General features: G+C 39.9%; 1 protein-coding gene across 6 annotated transcripts in view; it reads left to right on the forward strand.

Moving 5' to 3' along the window:
- LOC140737090 (cytosolic phospholipase A2-like) overlaps window positions 1–15,754 on the forward strand; it is a 240,955-nt gene that overhangs the window by 185,970 nt on the left and 39,231 nt on the right. For all 6 annotated transcript variants that reach the window (XM_073063260.1, XM_073063261.1, XM_073063259.1 and 3 more), the window contains 3 exons: window positions 5,698–5,812; window positions 7,296–7,433; window positions 12,260–12,355. In XM_073063260.1, the coding sequence (XP_072919361.1) occupies window positions 5,698–5,812; window positions 7,296–7,433; window positions 12,260–12,355 (349 nt within the window). The remainder of the gene's footprint in view (window positions 1–5,697; window positions 5,813–7,295; window positions 7,434–12,259; window positions 12,356–15,754) is intronic.

Here is a 15,754-nt window from a genome sequence, read left to right on the forward strand (position 1 = left end):
CGGTGTTGTGCCTTTTTCACCACACTGCTGGTGCGTATAGACCACATGAGATCCTCAGTGATGTGGATGCCGAGGAAGTTCAAGCTGTTCACCCTCTTAACCCTGGATCCATTGATATCAATAGGGGTTAGCCCATCTCCATTCCTCCTGCGATCCACAACAAGCTCCTTTGATTTTACGAGATTGGGGGAGAGGTTGTCTTCTTGACACCACTGCGACAGAGAGATGACTTCTTCCCTGTAGGCCACTTCGTTATTGTTTGAGGTTAGGCCAGTCAATGTAGTGTCGTCAGGAAATTTAATTTCTAGATTCTAAATTTAATTCCAATCTGCTAGATTGGAACTGTGAGTGGACACACTGATGACAGATCCTATCTATTTGTGGCAGTGCCTTGTGTAAATGTTCTAAATGTGGGCTGCGATGTGGCCATTGATGTACTGGGATGAGTCACAGCAGCCTTCTGCATTCCTGTATGTTTGAATTGGTAGATTATGGCATGATGCAACCAGTAGTCTGTAGACTGTTTGGTAACTTGCCAACTATCCTTGAATTTCTAAGAAAGTCGAAGTGCTGATTTCTGTCAGTGTAATCAAAAAAAGTGTAAAAGCTTGGACACGCTATAGAGTTTGTTAAATGTTGTTACAGTAAGTATGTAGGGCATGGTGTGGCCAGTGCCACTGGTAGCAGTCATCCTGAAAGGCAGCACGACTGCTCAAATAAACAGAATATAACAACCGATAGGAGGAGGGGAAGAAAGCAGTGATCCTGCGTTCAAGAAACAGTTCTCCTACCTAGACCTCAAAGAAGACTACAAGCTTCTTCAGCAAAAGCACCGATGTTTTCTCCATAACTCCAGTCAAGGAGATGGACAAGGACTGCTTTGAATCTGATTGTCAAGGGCACCGTAACCGTGATTTTTTTATCCATAGAGTTACCCCAGCCAGAGCTAGAAGTATCTACAGATTTGAAATGTAGCCCGACCGGGAGAATAGGCAGAGGTCATGCAGTGCATGTCTGTGCTATGGAGTGGGGAGGGGAGAAAGAGGGAGGTGTTAACAATTCAGGCGGTTTAGGAAGCATTCTTCCATACATTCTCAATGAGAAATTGTGCTTCAATTCGAATGTCATTGTTGAAATTTATCACCTTCTCCATCCACAATCCACATCTCCTTCGGGGTGCAGGTTACCTTTGAGTAGCTTCTCACAATTGGAACCCATTACGACAGCATGTATTTGAATACAAGACCATAAGATATAGGAGCAGAAGTCAGCCATTTGGCCCATCAAGTCTGCTCTGACATTCAATCATGGGCTGATTCAATTCTTCCAGTCATCCCCACTCCCCTGCCTTAAATACACCCAATGACAGCCACTCATGTCAACAAATTCCACAGATTTACCACCCTCTGACTGAAGTAATTTCTCCATATCTCTGTTCTAAATGGATGTCCTTCAATCCTGAAGTCGTGCCTCTTGTTCTAGACTTCCCTACAATGGGAAATAACTTTGCCGTATCTAATCTGTTCAGGCCTTTTAACATTTGGAATGTTTCTGAAATCTCCCCTCATTCTCCTGAACTCCAGGGAATACAGCCCAAGAGCTGCCAGATGTTCCTCATATGGTAACCCTTTTGTTCCTGGAATCATTCTTGTGAATCTTCTCTGAACTCTCTCCAATGTCAGTATATCCTTTCTAAAGTAGGAGCCAAAACTGCATACAATACTCCAAGTGTGGTCTCACGAGCATCTTATAGATCAACATCACATCCCTGCTCTTATATTCTATACCTCTAAAAATGAATGCCAACATTGCGTTCTCCTTCTTCACCACCGACTCAAACCTGGTGGTTAACTTTTAGGGTATCCTCCCAAATTTTGAATTCTCTCCCCATCTAAATAATAGTCTGCCCATTTATTTCTTCCATCAAAGTGCATGACCATACACCTTCCAACATTGTGTTTCAGGCTCTCTGTTTCTTCAACACTACCCACTCCTTCACCTATCTTTGTATCACCAGCAAATTCAGCCACAAAACCCTTAATCCCATAGTCCAAATCGTAGACATACATTGTAAGAAGCAGCGGTCCCAACAGCGACCCCTGGGAACCGGCGGTCAGGCAGGATAAGGAACCCTTTATTCCCACTCTCTGTTTTCTGCCCATCAGCCAATGCTCTACCCATGCCAGTAACTTCCCTGTAATTCCAGGGGCTCTTATCTTGCTAAGCAGCCTCATGTGCAGCACCTTGTCAAAGGCCTTCTGAAAATCCAAGTACACCACATCGACTACATCTCCTTTGTCTACCTTGCTTGTACTTTCCTCAAAAAATTGCAGTAGTTTTGTCAGACAGGAGTTTCCTGTTAGGAAACCATGCTGGCTTTGGCCTACCTTGTCATTTGCCTCCAGGTACTTTCTAATCTCATCCCTAATCAGCTCCAACAATTTCCCAACCACTGATGTCAGACTCCCACCCTTCTTAAATAGTGAAGTAATATTTGTAGTTTTCCAGTCATCCTGGTACAATGCCAGAATCTATCAGTTCTTGAAAGATCATTGTTAATGCCTCCACGTTCTCTCCAGCTACTTCCTTCAGAACTCGAGGGTGCATTCCATCAGATCCAGGACATTTACCCACCCTCAGACCTTTAAGCTTCCTGAGCACCTTCTCAGTCATAATTTTCACTGCGCAAACTTCACTTCCCTGACACTCTTGAATGTCCAGTATACTGCAGACGTCTTCCACTATGAAGACTGATGCAAATATGCATTCAGTTCCTCTACATCTCTTATTACAATGTTTCCAGCATCATTTTCTATTGGTCCTATATCTACCCTCGACTCTCTTCTACCCTTTGTATACTTAAAAAAAAAAGTTTTTAGTAACTTCTTTGATTTTAGTAGCCAGCTTCTTTTCATAATTCATCTTTTCCTTCCCAATGACCTTCTTAGTTTCCTTCTGCAAGTTTTTAAAAGCTTCCCAATCCTCTATCTTCCCACTAGCTTTGTCTTCCTTGTATGCCCTCTCTTTAGCTTTTACTTTGGCTCTGACTTTACATGTCAGCCACACTAGTGTCCTTCTTCCATTCAAAAATTTCTTCTTATTTGGAATATATCTGTCTTGCACTTCCCTCATTTTTCGCAGAAACTCCAGCCAATACTGTTCTGCTGTTCTTCCTGCTAGTGTCCCTTTCCAGTCAACTTCGGCCAGTTCCCCTATCATGCCATCGTAATTTTCTTTATTCTATTGAACTACCGGCACATTGGGATTTACAAACGGTAGTTTCTCCTTCTCAAATTTCAAAGTGAACTCGATCATATTGTGATCACTGTTCCCCAAGGGTTCCTTAACAGTGAGCTCTCTTATCACCTCTGGAACATTGCACAGCACCCATTCCAGCACAGGCGATCCTCCAGTGGGCTCAACAAACAAGCTGTTCTAAAAAGCCACCCCTTGCGTCTTCTACAAATTCTCTCTCTTGAGGTCCAGTACTGGCCTGGTTTCTCAATACACTTTCATGTTAAAATCCCCAACAATCATCGTGACATTGCCTTTCTGACACACTTTTTCTATCTCCTGCTGTAATTTGTAATCCACATCCCGGCTGCTGTTTGGTGGCCTGTATATAACCGCCATCAGGGTCCTTTTACCCTTGCCATTTCTTAACTCAACCCAGAGAGACTCTACACCTTCTGATCCTATGTCATCCCTTTCTAATGATTTAATATTATTTCTTATACCCAGCGCCACACCACCCGCAGGATGTGAATATATGTAGTATATCAACATAGAAACCCCCGTCCCCTTAAATAGAAATGAATGCACAACTTATCCTCTTGCTTCGCCTCTTTTTCAGAACTGATAAAACTGAGAAAGTGGCAGGCTTATGGCTGATGTGAAGTGGGTATGGTGTTTGTGCATGGGAGATGAATTAAAATACAACACAAATATTTTGCAGAATAGAACCGTAGCATAACCAGTTTACAAACTGTAACCACAGGATCACAAAACTAAATACCTAATTAAACTTGAGGGATAAACATAAAAAAGCGGGCTGATTAGTCTGCAAAACAGTAAAATTGTGGAAAAATATTTACTTCTGTTTGTGTTGGAAAACTGCTTAAGCTACATAAACATATTTACTCTTTATTTTTAACGTTTAAATTATGCCGTTAGGTTATGTCTTTGAAGAGTTTTCATCTTAGAAAGTATAGCATGCCTGTTTCTTAGTGTGCAGCAGTTATTTGCTTAAGTTCCAGTTTTAGTCTGTAGGGCCTGTTGCAGATACAGGTGAATCTGGGAGGGGAGAACAAGGCCACAGGGGGGTGCATTTGCTGTAAAGGCCAGAGATTCCAGGGTGTGTGATCAACAGTGAAGTCAGAGTCCTCAGGAGTGGGTTGGATGATGCTGATCATCATAGTAGAGGCCTAGTATTTTAGACTCTAGTTTTTGCAGTGTCGCAGTTTTAGTAGGGTCATGTTCACATTTACTACTGTTGATATCCATTGACCGTAGATCTGCCCTTACCTTTAAAATGAACAAAGAATAATTGCCGGGATACAATGCTGAATGTCACAGATGGAAATGCCCTTCTATTAAGCTATATATCTCTTGTGCTACCATCTACAATGTTGTCTATCTTGGTGTAATTGACATACATTATCATGTGGCTTTTTACCTCATAAAGCAAGCATAGCCAATTAAAAGTAGCTATTTATGTGTTTTAAAAACTATCTTTGATATTTAAAGTGTTTCAACTTGGCTGGATAATTGGGTAAGAACATATCACTTGTAGTTGTTCTTTGTTAGTTGATCTGGATTTGTGACATAGTTTGCTGTGGTTCATGGCCGCATTAGCTCTTATAACCTTGATCACAAATCCCCAGGGAACGCAATCATTTTGAATTTACATTTCTTACTAATTTATTTGTCCTTTTTTTTTGAAAGCTGTGTGGTTGGAGAAGTTCAGGTGAAATATTACCTCTAAATCCAAATAGGGTGATTTAGCAATCGAAAAGCAAAAATTTTCATCCCCATATAACACACATATCTGAGAGCTTCAGGCTTATTTCTTTGAATCTTTTACTTTAGTTGAATTGAAATATTTATCCCGAAAGTATACCAATGAATTACAACAGTCTATTCCACTTTAAGGCATTGTTGTGAGTCTACTAGCCATAGTCAAGCCATAGTGTTTAAGTGAACCTAACATCGTTTAACTCGTTGTCGTTTTCCTTCTCCTGAGGTCTCTTGCTGAGTAATAGTTCCATCTGTGACACTTAGCATCATACCCTGCCTGTTATTCATTATGATGGGAAGAAGTTCGATCATCTTAGATAACCGATATTATTTTGTATCTCTGTTCACTGTCTGTGGCACTGAAATGTCCATTATTTTCTGAAATGTGTTGTTTGTATCTTGCCCTTCCTAAATGATCTTCAGCGGTAGGGCAAAAGTTGTGAAAGCAATGAGTACGCTGTGCCTGGCTGCTGAAGGGTGAACAGTCAGCAAAATCCACAGCTTGTCAGAGAGAATATGTAGACATTTGGAAGGTAGATAGAGAAAAAATAATTAATGGAACTGCAAAATTAATGGATTGTTTAAGTTGGAAAAGGAGAATGTGATTTTGAAATTACTGTACCATTTCCACTTCAGTAATGTATTTTGATTGTTCAAACTATATTTTCTGTTATATTGCAGAGAATGAACTATAGAATGAGTGAGCTGAAAAACAAGATCCACAAAGGGCAGTGCCCAATGCCCTTATTTACCTGTTTACATGTAAAGCCCGATGTCTCTGAACTCATGTTTGCAGGTAGGTCCTTTAAACTGGGTAATTATACATGAATTGGTACACTTGTATAACCAAGATGCAGTTAACATTCAGGCTTTTCAGTTGGTGTGTATATTACATTTCTACTTTCATAAATTATGAGCTTTATTTGATTATTATCTCTTATTACTTCCATTTTCATAATTTGTAGGAAACAATTTTGACAAGTAATGGAGTTAAGTGTATGGAAATGTGCTGAGAACCATGTATGTTATGTCCTAAAAATGACAAAATAAACCCACTACACTCTGCACTATAAGTCATGAATTTCCTCCTTGGGCATACAGCAGGCTTCACATATTCATACCTGCCCACTTGCACATTCGTTCTGCCAATGCCCTGATCTGCCGATACACCTCGTTTCCCATTAGAGTATATCAACACTTCAAAATTGTGGAAGCAAGGAATTGTGGCTGTCTCACCCATTTAGTCTTGATTTTGAGATGGCATTACCGTATTTAGGCTTGATGTTAACCTCAAAGAAAGCTGCCCTTGAAGATCTAATGATCATTGTGGCGATAAATTCTCTCTTCAGTGGCTGTCGGACATCAGTTCAGTGAGCATCATGACACCCTGAAGCTGTTAAGACATCAAACCACCCAAGTAACCAATCACAATGAAGAATTCTCAAAGGTGAAATTCTTCAAATTTTTCAAATTCTCTGAAAATCCTGCCAGTGTTCTGAAACCAAAATGCAAGATTATATATTCATGTGCAAACTAAAGTTTTCAATTTCATATGTGACCCTGTTTTGTACCCATGTGACTACAAAAATAAACCATTAGGTCAAATACGAGGGGTGATTGATAAGTTCGTAGCCTAAGGTAGAAGGATTCACTTTTAGAAAACCTAGCACATGTATTTTTCAGCATAGTCCCCTCCTACATGTACACACTTAGTCCAGCGGTCGTGGAGCATACGGATCCCTTCTTTGTAGAAGTTGGCGTCGTGAACCTCCAGAAGTGGTCCACAGCATGGGTGATTGATAAGTTCGTGGCCTAAGATAGAAGGAGATGAGTTATTAACTTCAAACTTTCTGCATTATCACTGAAAGAGTTGAACTGCACGTGCATGTAAGGAGAGCTGTATAACTCATCTCCTTCTACCTTAGGCCACGAACTTATCAATCACCTCTGCTGTGGGCCACTTCTGGAGGTCCAAGATGCCGACTTCTACAAAGAAGGGATCCGTATGCTTCACGACTGCTGGACTAAGTGTGTAAATGTAGAAGCGGACTATGTTGAAAAATAAATGTGCTAGGTTTTCTAAAATTGACTCCTACCTTAGGCCACAAACTTATCAATCAGCCCTTGTATATATTCCTATGCTAAATGGAGAGAATTAGGGATATACTGACTAACACTAAAAGGAGTACTTGGTGTTTATTTGGTAGATTTAATTAATGATGTCTTTCACAATGACTCTCCCTTCCTTCCTGCCTCAAATTTGTTTCATTAATTTATAGACTGGGTGGAATTCACTCCATACGAGATTGGAATGGCGAAGTATGGAACATTCATGCATCCCAGCATATTTGGCAGCAAGTTCTTCATGGGAACAGTGGTAAAGAGATATGAAGAGAACCCACTTCATTTCCTGATGGGTAAGAAGCAGTAGGATGCAACTGTGGCTGGCAATGGAAGTCAAAGGAAGCATAAAAGCAAAGATAGGGCATACAATATTGCAAAAATTGGCGGGAAATTAGAGGATCGGGAAGCTTTTAAAAACCAACAGAATGCAACTGAAAAGCAATAAGGGGAGAAAAGATGAAATACAAAGGTAAGCTAGCCAGTAATATAAATGAGAATATCAAATGTTTTTTTTGAGATATTTAAAGAATAGAAGAGAGGCAAGAGTAGACAATGGACATTAGATGCTGGTGAGGTAGTAATGGGGAACAAAGAAATAGCAGATGAACTGGTAAGTATATTGTGTCAGTCCTCACTGTGTAAGACACCAGCAACATGTCAGAAATTAGGGAGAGTTAGGTGGGGGAACAGGAGTCAGTGTAGCCACGAGTACTAACCAGAAGGTGCTTGGGAAGCTGATAGGTGTGAAGGTAGAGAAATCACTTGGAACAGATGAGTTTTGAAAAAGGTAGTTGAGGAGATTGTGAAGGCATTAGTAGTGACAATTCAAGAATCACTTGAGTCTGGAATGTTTCCAGAGGACTAGGTAATTACAAATGTCACTTCACCTTTTAAGAAGGGAAAGAGGCAAAAGACATAAAATTATATGCTGTTTAGCCTGTATTCAGTGATTGGTAAGATTTTAGAGTCCATATTAAGGGTGGGGTTTTGCGATACTTAGAAGCTTAAAATAGGGTGAAGCCAACATCGTTTCCTTAAGGAGAAATCCTTCCTGACAGATCTGTTGGAATTCTTTCAGGAAGTAACAAGCAGGATAGATAAGGGAGAGTCAGTAATTGTATACTTGGATTTCCAAAGTCTTGCACAAAAGGCTGTTAAACAAAAGCCCATGGTGTTGCAGGAAAGGTGATAGCCTGGACAGAAGATTAGCTGACTGACAGACAGCAAAGCGTGTAAATAAAGAGGGTCTTTTCTGGTTAGCTGCTGGTGACTAGAGCTGTTTTGCAGTGAATGGTGATATGTTTTCTACTTTTATGTGTTAATGATCCAGATGATGGCATTCAAGCTTGGTGGCCAAATTTGCAGATAATGCAAAGATAAAGAGTTGAGAATGCATTCGGTGTTCATAAGGACTTGGTCAGGTTCGGAAAATTGGCAAAGAGGTGGCAAATGGAATACAACATAGGGAATGAATGCATGGACGAAAGAATAAAGACATGGACTACTTTCTAAATGGGGACAGAATTAAGAAATCAAAGGTGCAAAGGCACTTAGGAGCTCTAGTGTCGGATTTCTTACATTATTTTGCCATTGAGTCAGTAGTAAGAAGGGCAAATGAAATTGTAGCTTTTTAGAGTACTAGAATATAAAAGCAAGGATGTAATGCAGAGGCTTTATAAGGCATTGGTCAGAACACATTTGCAGTATTGCGAGTAGTTTTGCACCACGATTCCAAGGAAGGATGTGCTGCCATTTGAAAGGGTCCAGAGAAGGTCTTGGAGAATGATTCCAAAGACGAAAGGGTTAATGTACAGTAGCATGTAAAAGTTTGGGTACCCCGGTCAAAATTTCTGTTATTGTGAATAGTTAAGTGAGTAGAAGATGAATTGATCTCCAAAAGTCATAAAGTTAAAGATGAAACATTCTTTTCAACATTTTAATCAAGATTAGTGTATTATTTTTGTTTTGTACAATTTTAGAGTGGAAAAAAAGGAAAGGAGCACCATGCAAAAGTTTGGGCACCCCAAGAGATTTGAGCTCTCAGATAACTTTTACCAAGGACTCAGACTTTAATTAGCTTGTTAGGGCTATGGCTTGTTCACAGTCATTGTTAGGAAAGACCAGGTGATGCAAATTTCAAAGCTTTATGAATACCCTGACTCCTCAAACCTTGTCCCTACGATCAGCAGCCATGGGCTCCTCTAAGCAGCTGCTTAGCTCTCTGAAAATTAAAATAAATGATGCCCACAAAGCAGGAGAAAGCTAGAAAAAGTTAGCAAAGTGTTTTCAGGTAGCTGTTTCCTCAGTTCATAATGTAATTAAGAAATGGCAGTTAACAGGAACAATGGAGGTCAAGTTGAGGTCTGGAAGACCAAGAAAACTTTCCGAGAGATCTGCTCGTAGGATTGCTAGAAAGGCAAATCAAAACCCCCGTTTGACTGCAAAAGACCTCCAGGAAGATTTAGCAGATTCTGGAGTGGTGGTGCACTGTTCTACTGTGCAGCGACACCTGCAAAAATATGACCTTCATGGAAGAGTCATCAGAAGAAAACCTTTCCTGTGTCCTCACCACAAAATTCAGCGTCAGAGTTTTGCAAAGGAACATCTAAACAAGCCTGATGCATTTTGGAAACAAGTCCTGTGGACTGATGAAGTTAAAATAGAACTTTTTGGCCGCAATGAGCAAAGGTATGTTTGGAGAAAAAAGGGTGCAGAATTTCATGAAAAGAGCACCTCTCCAACTAAGCACGGGTGGATCAATCATGCTTTGGGCTTGTGTTGCAGCCAGCGGCATGGGGAACATTTCACTGGAAGAATGAATTCTATTAAATATCAATAAATTCTGGAAGGGAACATCCCACCATCTGTAGAAAAGCTGAAGATGAAAAGAGGATGGCGTCTACAACAGGACAATGATCCTAAACACACCTCAAAATCCACAATGGACTACCTCAGGAGGCGCAAGCTGAAGTTTTTGCCATGGCCCTCGCAGTCCCCTGACCTAAACATCATCGAAAATCTGTGGATAGACCTCAAAAGAGCAGTGCATGCAAGACAGCCCAAGAACCTTACAGAACTAGAAGCCTTTTGCAAGGAAGAATGGGCGAAAATCCCCCAAACAAGAATTGAAAGACTCTTAGCTGGCTACAGAAAGCATTTACAAGCTGTAGTACTTGCTAAAGGGGGTGTTACCAAGTACTGACCATGCAGGGTGCACAAACTTTTGCATGCCACTGTACGAGGAGCTTTTCATGGCTCTGGGCTTACTCACTGGAATTTAGAATAATGAAGGGGATCTCTTGGAAAGCTGCTGTAAGTCCTGAACAGAGTGGATACAGAGAGGACATTTCCAATATCAAGTAAGTCTAGGACCAAAGAGCTTATCCTCAGAGTAAAAGGACATTGCTTTAGAACAGAGATAGAAGGCTTTTTTTTTTATTAGCCAGAGGTTGGTAAATCTGTCCCAAAAAGCTGCGGGGCTCAAGTCATAGGGCATATTTAAAGTGGAGGTCAATAGGTTCTTGATTAGTAAGGGTGTTAAAGATTGGGGAAAGTGCTGAAGAATGGGGTTGAGAGGGAAAACAAAATCAGCCATCATCTTATGGTGGGAAGTCAACTTGCTTAAAAGAAAACTCTTAATAAATTAATAAACTTGCATTTGGCTGGACTTTTCCAGAGCTTTATAGGAAGTCTGATCATAAATGAGTGGAATTTGTCCCCAGATAGGTTTTTCATGGATCACAGTAGGCATCATCAGTTCCTACCACAAGTTCCAGCAATTCTTCTCCAGCAATTCATTTTCCAGGCTTCCAAATGTCTCAGGTTAAAGAGATTTGCTATTGATCGGATTTTTGGGGTGATAATAAAGAAGATGATCAAGCAGTGTTTAGAAGGCCATCAGTATCGATGGGGTTATTTGCAGGAATTGGACCAAGGACAACAAGAATAGAGATGGAGTGATGATTGGGAAAATGTTTAGGATGCCACTTGTAAATCTTTTTTTATAGCTCTTCCTGGACAGATAATTTGTATCTGAGCTGGGACTATTCAGCTAACCTGGCAATGAAATTAAATCCCTCCAAGAATAAATTACGGGAACTCTTACTCTGTCTTTGTTAAAACGAATGGGACGATCTTCAGATAAAAAAAAGATAATTTTAACTTTGTAATAATGAAAGTAGGGAATGTGGATTTATTCTACATTATGTATTTTTCCTGATTTTTTTTTCATGTTCATTGAGATCCATAGATTTTTAACTTCTGAGTTCAAATTAGTAAAACTAACTTCATACTTCTTTGTCTTCTTCCCACTGGAGTGCTGGACACCCAACCAGCTACAATAGCTGCACTGCAAGTTGAACTGCTTCATGAATTGAATTTAATTTGAAGCTAGCACATTTAATTTCAATGACCCTTGTCTTTCCCCACATCCAGAGAGCAGCACAATTTTTAATGAGTTATTGCATTTTGCCTTGCCATATGCTACTGAAAGGTAAGGATGTACATTTAGCTCTCTTTCCTCTTCTGTTAAATGTTGAGTATTTTCATAGTAGCTGCCTTTTTAAGAACGCAGTACTTGACAGCTGTAAAAATAAAGAATGAAATGGGAGCATGACCCACACCATTTAGTGCTTCGTGTGCATAAAAATCTGACCTGTCCCTGGCTCGGTTGCTAGGAAGAGGTTACTGGAGCAGGAATATTACCTTCATTGAAGAACAATGGGGCTGCTCAGGAGGGACAGGGTGCCAACAGAGTCATTTCATTGACCTTATTTTACAGTGGGCAGAAGACAGATCAGTATGATGCAGTTTGATGTACTTCAGTCAAATGATCTCATCCAGTTTTTGATGTGGCACATGAGGTGTGGATAAATTTTTCCTTGGTCACTGGTTGTACGTGAGGGCAAGAATACAGGCTGTTGGCTATATGTACCTCTGTACTTGGTCTGTCCTCTTCGGTGGAACAAGATGTCAGACATAAATGCAACTGGTAGCCAATATTCTCGCTCTCAGCCACGTTGAATTTCTCCCATTTTGCTTCTATTCATATTGTAGTATTAACTTTTTTTTAGTGGAATCATTATTGTTTTAATTTTGTGTTCCTTTATTGCATTGATAGGTGTTTGGGGCAGTGCATTTTCCATATTGTTCAATCGAGTGCTTGGAGTAAGCAGTTCCAACAACCAAGGCAGCACCACTATGGAAGAAGAGCTAGGTACTGCACATGTTGTTCATTCTTTAGCCTCCGCATAAGATTTTAAATTGTACTATTTATCATACTCTTTATTTCATGTCCCCACTCCCAACACATTCAACAGTGCAACAACCACAGAAAATCCCTACTTTACCTACGTGCAACTTCCTCACAAAATATTCTACACTTCTAGGATTTATATGAATGCATTTTCAGAAACACTGAAATGTTCTTCATAACCTTCTTGGAACATACTCTTACAGGCCCTGGACAAACATTAATCCTTTCCCCAGGGTTCTTTGCATGTATCAGTTAATTATCTGCCACCTTTAGCTCAGAAAGTTGTACTTAATCACTCAAGGGGAAATTGTGTACTTCTGCAGAAAATTAGATGCAGTCAACAATACATGGGGTACATAAGGTTCAGTTTGTGATCTGCAAACTGGTGAGTTGTGTCAGCACAGTGCCCTCTAGAGGGGAGCTTTTGCACTTCAGAGCGGAACAAGAAACCGGATGGACTGAAATAAGTGAATTCAGGTTAATTGGGATATATCGGAACCAGTACATTTTGGCCCAATTAAGCAGCTGTCCCAATTAGCTGAAGTTTCATGGACATACTTAAAAAGGTGTAAAAAGACAAATTACCATTTAACTGATTAACAAATCATGTATTTAAATGAAATACAGAACATATTAGAACTCTGACAATACTAATACAGTACTATAAAACTGTGTATTAGTTTCTAGTAGTTATCAATGGAGGGATTCATCCAGTGTACACTACCGTGTTCTTTTGCTTGACTGTAAATTAACAAAATCAATGTAGACACCTAATACAGATAATGGAATGCCTTCCTGAATGAATTAGTGTCGTAATCTTTTAAAGTCAAAATAAAAATCAAAATGATCAAAAATCACCAATTTTTGAATCAGTGTCCATCAGCCCAAATAGACAACACAACATGAACATAGGCAACTCTAAACATGGTGTAGTGTCCAACGGCCACACAAATGATGCTACTGACACTAGTAAGAGAAACACACACAAAATTCTGGTGAAGCTCAGCAGGTCAGGCAGGATCTATGAAAATGAACAAACAATCGACATTTTGGGCCGAGATCATTAGGGATATTAACGCTGGTTAGAAACTGCTCGGCAACAGTCTCCTGTTCCGATTAAGCGGCATAGTAAGCAGCTGTCCCAATTAACCAGAATACACTGTATCCTTCAATCAAATTAAAACAATTAGTACAATCAGAGTATTTCATTCAATATAAAATCATGATCATAAAATGAGTTAAATAAAGTTAAATGGAAAAGGGATTGCCCTAGAAATCCTACACCATCAGGTGATGCAAAATGAGCCAACTCCCCCCCCCCACCCCCACCCCAATTCATTTCATTTATTTTCTGTACAAAAACTAATTGAATAAATAGTTGGGATTACTTTCACTTATTTGGGACGCTATGCACACTAAAACAGGAATCTGGAAACTTCACAGTGGAAGAAAATGTTTTCAGAAAATAACTTTAAACTTTTTTTTTCAAAACTTTGATATTTGAAATCTGGAGCAATGAGACTCCAAAGTCACTACATTAATTATTCAGTGCCATATATTTTTGGGAATAATTTGGCTTTGTTGTAATTGCCATGTTTGCTAGGGATATTGTTAGTAGGACCACAAATGCATTCAAGGCTTGTGTATGTGGAAGAGACATCTCGGACGGAAACATCCTAGTTTTAGCTGTTAACCACAGAACTAGATACTGGAAATTTCTCCCTGATGTCCCTTAGTGTCACAAATGTTGATTATACTAAGCAGTTTTTCAGGCTTTAATGCCAAGTGGCTTATTGTATGTTTTACTGTAAATGTCAGCATACTGTTTTGACTCATTTGTTTTTAGTACCCAAGATGTCATAAAATGTATGATAACATATCACATTACACAGGATTTCCCTAATGTTTCACATGCAGTGAAATATATTTCAAGTACAGTCTCTTGTAGTAAGCAGATGATGTGATGAAAAGCACTGTGCTATTAATAGTTTCTTAAAAATCTCCAATTCGGAGTGCTGAACAATGTTTATCAATGGCAGACAGCGCTCATTAATCTATTGCAAAAATTTACAGAGGGCTTCTTCATACAGTCAAACTTCTTATAGAAACATAGAAAATAGGTGCAGGAGTAGGCCATTCGGCCCTTCGAGCCTGCACCGCCATTCAGTATGATCATGGCTGATTATCCAACTCAGAACCCTGTACCTGCTTTCTCTCCATACCCCCTGATCCCTTTAGCCACAAGGGCCATATCTAACTTCCTCTTAAATATAGCCAATGAACCGGCCTCAACTGTTTCCTGTGGCAGAGAATTCCACAGATTCACCACTCTCTGAAGAAGTTTCTCCTCATCTCAGTCCTAAAAGGCTTCCCCTTTATCCTTAAACTGTGACCCTTCGTTCTGGCCTTCCCCAACATCGGGAACAGTCTTCCTGCATCTAGCCTGTCCAATCCCTTTAGAATTTTATAAGTTTCAATAAGATCCACCCTCAATCTTCTAACTTCCAGTGAGTATAAGCCCAGCCGATCCAGTCTTTCTGAATATGAAAGTCCTGCCATCCCAAGAATCAATCTGGTGAACCTTCTCTGTACTCCCTCTATGGCAAGAATGTCTTTCCTCAGATTAGGGGACCAAAACTGCACATTAGCTGAGCATGTGTGATATTTGGTATTTCTTGTATGTATAACAATGTAGAAATATTTATTTTCTCACAGAATGAGTGGTTTGTCCTTTATGACATTGCAGACATTCTCTGACAGACTCTGTTCAGTCTCTGTCTTTGAGAGTTATGGAACACCTTGAAAATATCTTCAGTGCCCCTTGAATAAGGAGGTGAAAAATCAGCCAGGACACAACTCTTTGTTGCTGTTCCAGCTGAGAAGTACATATAATCTAGTTTAAATGAGACACAATTGGGTTCAGGTTACAATAAACCTAAAGGTACAGCATGGCATTCTAGAATTTATCATTTTAAGTTACTTTGCAGCATTTCTAACAAATCTTCTCTAAGAATTACCAAACCAGGTTCCTTCCCATTACTTTACAGGGCAGTTTTGCTCTCCATCCCTAGTGGTGCAGAAGTAGTATAATGAAAGTTCATCAAACTGATTCCATGGATGCTGGGACTGTCTGTGGAGAGAGATTGGGTTGTCAAAATCTGCCATCACAAGAGTTTAAAATAATGAACAGTCTGATAGAAGGGCTTTGCAGACTAGATGCAAGGAAGCTGTTTCCCATGGGTTCCCAGTCTCGTGATACAGAGTAAGACATTGAGGACTGAAATGAACAGAAATGTCTTTACTCAGAAACAGATGGTCCTTTGGAATTCTCCACCATAGAGGGCTGTAGAAATCAAGTTG

The sequence above is a fragment of the Hemitrygon akajei genome, chromosome 12, assembly GCF_048418815.1.
Source record: "Hemitrygon akajei chromosome 12, sHemAka1.3, whole genome shotgun sequence".
Lineage (NCBI taxonomy): Eukaryota > Metazoa > Chordata > Chondrichthyes > Myliobatiformes > Dasyatidae > Hemitrygon > Hemitrygon akajei.